The following is a 12,120-nucleotide window of genomic DNA, read 5'->3' on the forward strand; positions in this document are numbered from 1 at the left end:
GCTGGGATTGTACAATGGTGCTTCCTTAAAAACGGTGAAAACAGTGTGGCACTTCCTTAAAAAGATGAAACTAGGAATACCATATGATCCAGCAATCCCACTACTAGGTATATATGCTAGAGAAATAAGACCTAAGACATGAAGAGATATGTGCACACCCATGTTCATCACAGCTCAAGTCACAGTAGCAAAAAGATGGAAACAACCTAAATGCCCATCAGTGGAGGAATGCGTCAACAAACTATGGTACATACACACCAGGGAATACGGCACGATGTTAAAGAACAGGGATGAATCTGACACATCTCATAGGATGGATGAACTTAGAGGACATTATGCTGAGTGAAATGAGTTAATCACAAAAGGACAAATATTATATGAGACCACTGTTGTACAAAGTCAAGAAGAGGGTTTCATAAAAAAGGAAATATTCTTTGATGGTTACGGGAGTGGGTGGGGAAAGGTGGCTAAAGCCACTAACTACCAGGTTGTTGTTCGGTGCCGTTGAGTCGACTCCAACTCATAGCAACCCCATGTACAACAGAACAAAACACTGCCCAGTCCTCCACCAGCTTCACAGCCCTTGCTGTGCTTGAGCCAGTCATTGCAGCCACTGTGTCAATCCATCTCACTGAGGACCTTCCCTTTTTCCTTGACCCTCCACTTTACCAAGCATGGTCCCTTCTGACAACATGACCAAAGTGGGTAAGATGAAATCTGGCCATTCTCACGTCCAAGGAGCATTCTGGCTGCTCTTCTTCCAGGACAGATTTGTTAGTTCTTCTGGCAGTCCGTGGTATTTTCAGCATTCTTTGCCAGCACCACAACTCAAAAGCATCAACTCTTCTTTGGTCTTCCTTATTCATCGTCCAGGAGCTCTGGTAGTGTAGTGCCTAAGGCACTTGACTGCTAACCAGAAGGCTGGAGGTTCAAACCCACCAGGCACTCCTCGGAAGGATGGTTGGGCAATCTACTTCTGTAGTGATACTGCCTTGGAAACCCAAGGAGGGGTCTCTATGAGTCGGGTCTGACTTGATGGCACATAACAACAACATTCATTGTCCAGCTCTCATATGCATATGAGGTGATTGAAAATACCATGGCTTGGGTCAGAGGCACCTTAGTCTTCAAAGAGACATCTTTGCTCCTTAACATTGTAAACAGGTCTTTTGCAACAGATTTGCCCAGGGCAATACATCATCTGATTTCTTGACTGCTGCTTCCTTGGATATTGATTGTGGCTCCAAGTAAAATGAAATCCTTGACAACTTCAATATTTTCTCCATTTATCGCATATTGGTCCAACTGTGAGGATTTTTGTTTTCTTTAGGTTGAGGTGTAATCCATACTGAAGACCGTAGTTTTTGATCTTCATCAGTAAGCGCTTCAAGTCCTCTTCACTTTCCGCAAGCACGGTTGTGTCATCTGCATACTGCAGGTTGTCAATGAGTCTTCTTTCAAATCGCATGCTGCATTCTTCTTCATAGAGTCCAGCTTCTCGGATTATTTGCTCAGCATGCAGATTGAATAAGTATGGGGAAAGGATATAGCCCTGACACACTCAGTTCCTGATTTTAAACCATGCAGTATCCCCTTGTACTAGAGGGTAAACACATATTAACTTGGATGAAGGGGGAGGTTAAAAAAAAAAAAAAAAAACAACTGTAGAGGGGAGCTAGGAACTCACAGGACTGACGAGACAAGACCTGCTCAGCAGAAGTTCCTGAGAAAAGACCAGAGCGAGGACTTTGTCAGGGTGTCAGCCCAGTTTCCAGAACCTCAGGGCCAGGTGACCAGCACAGGGTGGAGAGGCTTCTGGTGCTTACTGTGGTGAAAGGCTGCAACCCAGGGGACAACAAGGAGATCCTCAATGTTCTCAGAGAGAAAGGACAGGTTTCATGAGAGGACCAAGGATGGAAGACTTTGCTCGTGTCCACAGCAACACTGGAAGCTGTGAAGAAATCCCTACAAGGCCCCAGAGGAAAGAACTCACATACTCTTGGCCCTCACTCGGGGTGAGAGGAGTAGACATGGTCAGACATCCTGGGCTCACGTTTCTCAGGAAGCCCTGCAGGATTTCTCCCAGAACAAGGGCAGGAGGTCCCTTCAGGAGGCAGAGGTGCATCCAGGAAGGTGGGAGGTGGGAGCCACTGGCCTGTGGAGCTGGACAGAAGGCCCAGAGACATCTGGGGAAGGTGAGATCGGCAGGCTGTCCAAGGCCCCTGGTCACGAGGGAGGGAAGGTTTATTCAGCTCGGGGTCTGGGAGATGAACCAGTGAGAACTCAGCAAAAAGAGACATTCGTTAGCTCCAAGCAAACAAAAAGCACCTTCTACACAGCACAGCAAATGAATAATAAAATAAATCGGATTCTGGGTAATACGTTAGGACCCAGCTGAATCAGAGGGAGCGGTGCAGGGTGCTGGTGTGCACGGGTGCAGGCGGGACACACTGGCCTTCTCAGCAACCATCCCTGAGCCCCAGGAGAATGTCTGAAACGGTGGGAAACGCAACAACCATTTGTTGCATAAATGAGTCAGCAAGCCCAGGAGGTGAGGACCCCGACAGCAGCTAAGAGAGCTCCAAGCAGCTGCTCTGAGCAGAAGGAAGTGATGTGGGGAGACTGGCCAGGGGTCCGCTGACATCTGGGACAGCTCTGGGCACCTCGACTCTTTAATCTGGCACGGGTAGCGTTGACACTTCCACCCCAGCACGTTTGATTTTGTCAGAATCGCTACCCTGGCTTTCTTTGGTTCTCATTACTCAACACACACTTCCCACCCGTTTATTTTCAACTCCTCTTTCTCGTTTCGGCTCTGCTCCTTGAAGACAGCACACGGGGACCCTTCTTGCTGACTGTGCATCTCTTCTAGCCATGAGTTTATTAACTGGTTCAGATCTACATACCCTACCCTACCTACTTGCCTGTCCTACCTACTACCTACCTACCTGTCTTGCCACTTACCCACCTATTCTACCAACTACCTGCCTGCCTATCCTACCCACCTACCCCCCTACTTCCTATCTACCCACTTACCTGCCTACTCCCTATCTACCTGTCCTACCTACTACCACCCTCCCACCTACCTATCTATCCCACCTCCCTGCCTGTGCTCCTGTCCCACCTGCTCCCTACCAGGTGCCATTGAGCCAACCCCAGCTCACGGCCCCACCATGGCTGTCAGAGTAGAGCTGCACTTCATAGGGTTTTCGTGACTGATTCCTGGGGGGCCTCCAACCTCCAGCCTTTCAGTCAGCAGCTGGGCCCGCTGCCCGTACCACCAGGGGCTCCCACCAGTTTATACTGCAAGTAGTTCCTCATACCGGGGGACGACTCCTGCCGTCACCTTTTCTGTTTCTGTCTCCTGCACTGTCTCTGGTTGCTATTTTTCTTCTCTCTAGCTCTTCATCTGACAGAGTGAGTTTTCTTGACGTCAGTTTAAAAGTTATCCATTCTATTTTTGTTCTGGGGGTTGCCTTTTACATACAGCCTGTTCAAGTTAATTCCTCTGCTGAGTTCTTAGCTGTGCTAGGGCTCGTGTTCCCCACGGGACATGTACACAGCGGATATTCCTGTCCCCCAGGCTCCCACACCCATCATGGAGGTTTTTCTAGAAGTGTGATCCTGCCTCGTCACGGGTTCTTGTCTTTGTCCTAACTTGTTTTTAAAAAGAATCACTTCTGGAATTTATCAAGATATTTGGTCACCCTCTGTATTAGTCTCCCCATGCTGCTGTAACAAAGACACCACCAGTGGCTGGCTGTAAGGAACAGAAGTTTATTGTCTCATTGTTTTGGACACCACAAATCCAAATCAGGGCATCTGCCCTAAAGAAGGGTTCCTCCTTGCCAGTAGCCCCAGGAAATCCTTGGTGGTCCTGAATTTGTAGACAGCTCCTCAGATGGTCTCTTCCTCCTGAGCATGTCTCTATGTCTATACCCACACTACTCAGAAGGGATTGGACTTTCTGGATGGCACAGATGCGTAAGCCCTTGGCTACTAACCAAAAGGTTGATGGGTCAGACACATTGAGAGGTGCCTTGGGAGAAATTCCTGGTGACCTGCTTCTGAAAGGTCATAGCCACAAGAGCCCTGTGGAGCAGTTCTACCCTGGCACACGTGGGGTTGCCATTAGTGGGATCAACTCCACAGCAACTTGTTGGTTGCTCAGAAGGGATTCATTTTAGCACTCACCTCAGTAACATAACAAAGAAGAGCTATTCCCAAACAGGGTCACAGTCACAGGTACAGGTCTGGGACTTCTGCATATGTTCTGTGGGACACCCTTCGGCCCACAGCACTCTCAGCACTGCCTCTTCATTCCTCTTGTTTGTGTTCTTCCTCCTGAGTGTCTCATAGTGGGCTTGGTGTGGAGTCTCCTTAGGTTTCTGTGAATGCTTGGCAGTGTTTCTTCATCCTTCACATTTGGTTAATAATTTGGCTGGGTATAAAATTATAGGTCCAAAGTTGTTTTTTTCAGCCTCTGAGAATATCGTTGCATTGTCCACAGCATCCACGAGACTCCAGGACGAGGGCTGCTGTTAGCTCTCCCTGCCCTGGTCTAGTTCCTGGGATATGTCTGGGAGGGGCTGGTGAGCCCATGCTGAAAGCCTTTCATCCTCTAGTTAAACAAACCCATGCTAAGTGCCAAATGCAGACACAAACCATACAGAAGAGGAGCAAGTCCAGTCTGTTTGGTCCAGGCTGCTGACCACCAGGCTGTACCAGGGTGGAATTAAAGCAGACAGGAAGGCCTGCTGACTCACCCCAGATCTGACTCACCCAATGGGATTTTGCAAGTTCCCCAAAATGTGCGTCCACGATTCTGGGACATGGAGGGGCTGGAATGACAGAGTGTGGGGCACAGTCAGATCTGATTCACCTCATCTAGCCCTGACTTTGTTGTGTGCAAGGGCAGCATGGGCATCCTGCAAACAACCTCAGGCACCCACAGCCATTCACTGAGAATTCACAGCCAGTGCTGACGTGGGCCTGCTTCCTGAGGAATTCTGGGGAACCAGAAGTGCCTGACACGTGAAGTAAGCTGGGGGTGGAGTCTTCCCTCACCTCACACAGCTGCTCTTTAAAAATGACTTGGAGCTTACCTGTCTTACTGGAGGTTGTCAAGGTGGCAGGCCCAGCCTACCTGACCAGTCTGGTCTTAGGTGCCCAGGGGAGTTTGGGGCACATGTGTGGGGAGGAGAAAGATGTAGGGTCATGGAGAAAAGGAGGGGAAAGACATGGGGGCAGGGTGCGGGGAGGAAGTGTAGTCAGGGGAAGGATGTGGGGGAGGGAAAGACAGGCAGCGGGCAGGATGATGGGGAGGGCTTCCATGCAGTGTGGGGATGAAGAACATAGGGTTTGTGGGAAGGATGTAGGGGAGGAGGAGAGTGTTGGAGAGGGATGTGGAGTGAGGGAGAAGGACTGATGGGAGGGGGAGGATGTGGGAGGGAGGTTGTGGAGGGAAGGACTTTCAGGGGAGGGGAAAGGGAAGGAACTTGGGGGAAGGGGAGGATGCTGGGGAGAGGAAGATGAGAAGAGCCACCCCGGGGTAGGACTGGGTCTGAGGAGACAAGGAACTCAAGGCACCAGTGGGGGACAGTTCCAAGGAGGACTGGAGGGCAGAAGGGTCCAGCTGGGGAAAGAGCCCAGGGCGGAGGGGCCAGGGACAGACCCACTTCTCCCACCACATGTCATGTGCAGGGAGACATCACCACCACAGCCACGCCCACCCTGGGGCATCATGTGGTCGTGTGGTCTCAGAGCAGTGTCCATGAGGAGAAGATAAAGCACTCCCCGATGGACACAGCACTCTGGTGGTTCAGGATCCAGGGCTGGCATGAGCCTTCTGTGGCTCTTAGACCCCAAGACTGTTCATTATCCTCATGCCTGGCCAGGGGCTGAGGTGGCTTAGGGTGTCACAGTCTGTAACAGCAGACCGGCCCCTCAGTGATCACTCAGCTCCTCAGAGTCCCTGGGAGGGGCCCAGTGGTGACCTTGGCTGGGGGGAGTGGGCCCAAGCTTGCCATCTATGGGGCCCCAGGAGGGGCAGGGGTGTTGGGCCACATGGCATTCTGAGTTCTGAGTCAGCTGAATCCAGCCGTTTGGATGACTGTGGCTGGTGCAGAGAGCTGCGGGTCACAGGAGGACAGGCTAATCTCCACAAGTAGAGGAACCTGCCTGTCACCTGTGCGAGGCTCCTGCCAGGGCTTATGCCAGCATCCGACTTGGCCACAGTGTTAAGGTGGGTGGGTGTTGGTGCTCAGTGACGCATAGGGTCTCCTATCACTCACCTCAGGTCCACTCACGTAAACCACTTGGCTCCTTAGGGGGCCTAAGTGCAGGCCTCTTGTCTCAAAGTCCCTTCTCTGTACCTCCTGCTTCAGAAATTTGCAGGTGTGGAGGCCCAGAAGATCTGGGGAGGCCCACAGCTGCAAGCCAAGGTCAGACACTTCAGGAGAGCAATGGGACACAGCCTCCCAATGGCCAGGAGCCCCAGCAGGATGGGTCTGGTTCTTCCAGAAAAAGCTTCCCTGCCTTGTTCATCATCAGGATAATCAGGGTGGTGGTGGTGGTGGTGGTGGTGGTATCTGCCGTTGACCTGGCTCCAATTCATGGCAGCTGTTTTGGTTACTTCGTACTGCTCTGACAGAAAATGTACCATAAATGGGTGGCTTGAAGAAATAGGAGTTTATTCTCTTACAGTTTTGGAGGCTAGAAGTCCAAGTTCAAAGTGCCAGGCTCTAGGAGCTGGGTGAAAGTCCCTTGACCTTGGTCTTCAGCTCTGCCTCCTGCTCCTGGCCCACTGGAGCTGGAGGCTTTCTTCACTCAGGCAGCTGCTGCTGCTGAGGCTGACAAACCCAAGGTCGACAAGTAAAATGGCACGGTCCCGATGTTACCAAACCACATGGAAGACCATTGAATCAAGGCCATTAAGAGTCCCAAGATCAGCAGACAACATGGCAGGCTGCTGAATGATGACTCGGCTACATGCAGGATTGAAGCGTGCCAAGAGCTGAAGACCTTCCTCATCCCTGAGGCAGCCCCTTAGCTGCTCCAGTAGATTCCACCATGGAGTTGATGACCCATCTCACCATGGAGAATCACTACATCCAGCAGCCCAGCACTCAAAACCAGGCCCAGCCAAGTTGACACATAACCTTAAGTACCACAGTGGCCTTAAGTATAACAGAACACATGTTGTCACATTGCCAGTCCTACACCACCTTCCTGGTCGCTGGTATGTTTGAATTCATTGCTGTGGCCATTGTATCCATCCGTCCCAAACATGGGGATCCCTTCCAGTGGCTGGTCTTTCCTGATGATGCATCTGAAGTCTCACCATCCTGGCTTCTCAGGAGCATTCTGGCTGTACTTCCTCCAACACAGGTTTGTTTGCTCTTTGGGAAGTCCAGCATACATTCAGTGTCCTCGGCCAAAACCACAGTCAGAATGCCTCAGTTCTCTGTCTTCCTTGATCATTGTCCAGCTTTCACACGCATAGGAGGCAACTGAGAAGACTGTGGGTTGGGTCAGGTTCACCTTAGTGCTCAGGGTGACATCTTTCCTTTTCTCACTTTAAAGAGGTCTTCGCAACAGATTTGTCCAATGTCGTTTGACTTCTTGACTGCTGCTTCCATGGGCACTAATTGCACGTCCAATCCATCCTCTTTCTCAATGACCCTTCACTTTACCAAGCATATAAGGGATTGGTCCCACCTGATAGCATGTCCAAAGTGTGTGAGACAAAGTCCTGCCATCCTCGTTTCTAAGCAGCATTCTGGTTGTACTTCTTCTAAAATAGATTCATTCATTTTTCTGGAAGTCCATGGTATTTTCAGTATTCTTCACCAACACCATATTTCAAAGGTATCAATTCTTCTTCAGTCTTACCTGTTCATTGTCCAGCTCTCACATACATATAACACAATGAAAAATACTGTGGTCAGGCACACCTTTGTCTTCACAGTGACATCTTTGGTCTTTAGCACGTTCAGGAGGTCTTTTGCAGGAGATTTGCCCAGTGCCACATGTCATTTGATTTCTAGACTGCTGTTTCCATGGGTATTGATTGCCGATCCTTCATTGAAGTAGAGTGAAATCCTTGACAATTTCAATTCCATTTATCGTGATGCTGCTTATTGATCCAGTTGTGAGAATTTTTGTTTTCTTTGTATTGAAGTGTAATTCATACTGCAGACTGTAGTCTTTGAACTTCATCAGTAAGCGCTTCAAGTCATCTTCACTTTCAGCAAGCAAGGTTGTGTCATCTGTGTATCATAGGTTGTTAATGAGCTTCCCTCCAGTCCTGATGTCGCACGCTTCTTCAAATCTGAAAAGAATAATCAACAGCTTTGACCTCTCCAATTACAAGATATTTTTAATGCTTTTGATATTGAAGTGTATTTCCAGCATACCTTGCATCCTAGTAGTAGAACAGTGATATCAAACGGTGGTTCAGTGCCTACTCTGTGCCTGGGCAGAGCTCAGTGCCTCACTGCCTGCTGTCACTCCCATTTCTCAGATGGGAAGACTGAGGTCACACTGCTGGGCATAGCGTGCACGGCTGCGTCATCACTGAACTGTGAGCCTTGTGGGCTCTAGTGTTGAATGCATGTTCCGGATTCTGCACCTGCTGGCACTCGGGGGTCAGAAGGGGCTCCCATGGAGGCCTGACCTGACCGCTCACCACCTGGCACCTCCACTCCCAGCCACAGTGGCGACAAGAGGCCCTGAAGGGTGGTCCCACAGAAGACAAAGAATGGTCTTGTGAAAGATGGAAGAAGCGTACCTGGTGCGCATCCCAGATGCCCAGCTGCCCAGCTGCCGTCCACCTACCAGGAGAGGGGCTATGCAGGAAGCCTACTGGGTGCGGGCTGCTCTGGCCCTGGGTTCTGCTCCAGATTAGGGAGTGGAGGGTCCTGGTGGCCCCAGCCTTTGATCATGGACACGCGACAGCTTTGGGAATGTTTTCAGGCGCCACGGCTGCTTCAGGGAAGCCATCCAGGATGAGTTTACTGTTTGTGGAATCTATAAACAGCCTGCTGGGTCCCCAGCGTGCAAGCAGCCAGCAGCGCTCGCACGCACATGCCCGGCCCCGGAGTGAAGTGGTTCCAGGGCCGCCCAGCTGACCGGCGCGTCGCCGGCCGGCTAGCGTGACTGGCCCGCTGGCCTGGTGTTGCTCCATCACCACGGCAACAACTCTCCCAGGAGCCCGCTCCCCACTTCCCTTTTTCCAAGGAAGAGCAAGGAGGGGGGCTGGTAGAATTGTTTCTTCTTCCCTCTTTTTTTTTTTTTTTCCCTCTGCGGAGACCTTGACAGAAATAATCTTTGAAGTGCTTGCTGGCTGTTTGTTCTGCCGGGGGACTGAGAGGGGGCAGGCAGCTATTTAAAGGGTTTGGCAAAGGAAGGCCCGCACCCGCCATGGTTACCTACAGGGCCTGCCGGTGGAGGTGAATGTCCTGCCCGTGGCCCGCACCTTGAGTGGCAGGTGCAGCGTCCGTGCCAGCGCGAGATCCAAGAGAGCAGTGATTTTTGTTTTTTCCACTTAAAATCAGGGCAGCCTTCAGCTTGGGGCTAAATCCCTTTTTCCAATTGGAAAAGTGATCTCATTTTCCATGCACAGCGCTTTTGTTTTTGTTTTTCTTTAAGCAACAAGTCTTGAGCGATTAAAAAGGGAGAGGAGAAAGGAGACCGAGGCTGTGCGGATTTGCAGGCCGCGCCCACGTGTGTGAAGGCACTTGGCTGGGCACCCTGGACCAGAATCCTCCCTCCGTCTGATGTTGCGTCCAGATGACTTGCCGAGCAGCAGGACATGGTCTTCTCCTCCTTTTTTTAATTTCTGCCTCGTGAGTGAAAATTAAGGTTGTTTTTGGTTGTGACTAATCTTGTAAAATCTTTTTTAGGAAGGCATTTTGTGTACTCAAGCCTTGAAAATCTCTTGGATCTTTGAACTGTTATTAATAGCACATCAGCATCTGGGCAGCCGCTGCCGAGGACGGCAGGCACTGGGCTCCAGCATCTCCCCTCGCCCCCAGCGCTGCACGGGAGGGCTGGGGGCCTCAGCTCACTGTACCTGGCCACCCCTGCCACGGCCCTGCTTCCGCCCACGGGAGCAGACCACTTCACCGTCGCCCCTGCCCAGGACGCGCAAGCGAGGGGACACCCACACACTCAGCTTTCAGCTGGCCTCGGGGACCGTGGCCCAGGGAGCAGCAAAGCTAGCCCTTGGGGCCTGTCTGCTGGAACAGCACAGGGGCTGAGTGGACGGGATGTTTTCTGTCTCTAGGTGGACCCTGCATTGTCCGTCCTATCTCGGCCGCTATCCTGGGAAGGGAGTTCCTCGGCCTGCGGGCGGCCAAGAGGACTTCAGCCTGAAGGGACATTGGCAGCTCCTACACACACACCCCCAATCTGCAACTCTGCTCCAGTGCCTGTCTGAGGGCAGCAGCCACCCAGGGTCAGATCCACTGAGCACCCTGGATCCACTCCCTGCCCCGTCTGAGCCTTACCGCCTCCACGGGCAGCAGATGAATGGGCTGTTCTCCCTGCCCTGTCTGCCCTTACCCTCAGCACGAGGGACTGGATGAATGCCCTGTTCTTGCTGCCCAGTGTGATCGTACGTCCTACTGTCCCTGCCACGGCCCCAAAGCCCCTGTATCCTGCCTGGTGCCAGTGCTGTGCTGCCCTGCTGCCACCAGCAGCAGAGCCCCCGGGGACAGGAGGGATGCAAACATACTGTCAGATTCTGGAATGTTCCGCACTTGGATCGAATCCAGGCAAGCCAAGCGCACCAGGACTTCTTTCTTTCTTTTTTAACTTTGAATTGTGATTTGGGTGAAGGTTTAGCGAGCAAATTTGTTTTCCATTCAACAGTTCATACACATTTTGTTTCATGACGTTGATTACAATCCCCACCATGTAGCGGCTGTCTTCCCTCTTCCTCCGGGGGGTTGCCTTTGCCCTGTGTCCTTCTTCCCATGCATTCCTGCCCCTGAGCTGTCTCCCTGGGCACATCCTGCCTTGTCATCTGCCACCCTGATCGTTGTAAGGAGCGCACCTCCCTGGTGTAGTTGCTCAGCTCCTATGCCTCTGGTCTGGCTGCAGGTTAAGCCGTGAGAGTGAGTTCAACTCCAGGCCCGAAGGGTGACTAGGAGTCATATTCTTGGAGGTTTCACCGGTCTGTGTTAAACAGTAAGCCTGGCCTTTTTTTTTTTTTTTTTTAATGATTTTGAGTTTTGTTCCACATTTTTCTCCCACTCTCTCCAGGATCTCCAATTTTGATGCTGCTCTGAGTGGTTTACAGTGGTAGCTGGGCACCAGCGAGTTCTGGTCTCAGGATGATGTAGGCTGGGGCTCCCGTGGTTCATTAGTCTCCTGGACTGTTCCTATGTGTCTTGATTTTCTTGACTCCACTTTGCTCTAGGTGAGGACAGACCAATAGTTACGTCTTAGATAGCCACTAGCAAGGTTGTAAGACCCCAGATGCTACTTACCAAAGTAGGATGTAGAACAATGTTTCTGTGTAGGATGTTATCAGACAATGTATCAGGGCTTTATGAATAGCACTAGGACATTGTTTGATATGGTGCTGGAAAATGAGCCCCTCAAGTTGGAAGGCACTCAAACTATGACTGAGGAAGAGCTGCCTCGTCAAAGTAGAGTTAACCTTAATGATGTGGATGGAGAACAGCTTTCAGAACCTCCATTTGCTGATGGAGTGTGACTCAAAATGGGAAGAAACAGCTGCAAACATCCAATAATAATTGGAACATGGAATGTACAACATATGAATCTAGGAAAATTGGAAGTTGTCAAAAATGAAATGAAACATATAAAGATTGATATCCTAGGCATTAGTGAGCTGAAATGGACTGGTATTGGCCATTTTGAATCAGACAATCATACGATCTACTATGTCAGGAATGACAAATTAAAGAGGAATGGTGCCACATTCATCATCAAAAAGAATATTTCAAGATCTGTCCTGAAGTACAATGCTGTCAGTTATAGGATAATATCCATATGCCTATAAGGAAGACCAGTTCATACTACCATTATTCAAATTTATACACCAACCACTAAAGCCAAAGATGAAGATATTGAAGATTTTTGCCAACT

The 12,120-nt window shown here is 50.6% G+C and overlaps 1 protein-coding gene across 1 annotated transcript in view; it reads left to right on the forward strand.

Annotated features, from left to right (window-relative positions):
* LOC103209902 (aryl hydrocarbon receptor repressor-like) overlaps positions 1-12,120 on the forward strand; it is a 156,163-nt gene that overhangs the window by 105,572 nt on the left and 38,471 nt on the right. Inside the window, 1 exon segment of the mRNA XM_007955804.1 lies at positions 5,982-6,014. Coding sequence (XP_007953995.1) covers positions 5,982-6,014 — 33 coding nt within the window.

Source organism: Orycteropus afer, unplaced genomic scaffold (genome assembly GCF_000298275.1).
Source record: "Orycteropus afer afer isolate SDZICR_OR568_19922 unplaced genomic scaffold, OryAfe1.0 scaffold00541, whole genome shotgun sequence".
In the NCBI taxonomy this organism is placed as follows: Eukaryota; Metazoa; Chordata; class Mammalia; order Tubulidentata; family Orycteropodidae; genus Orycteropus; species Orycteropus afer.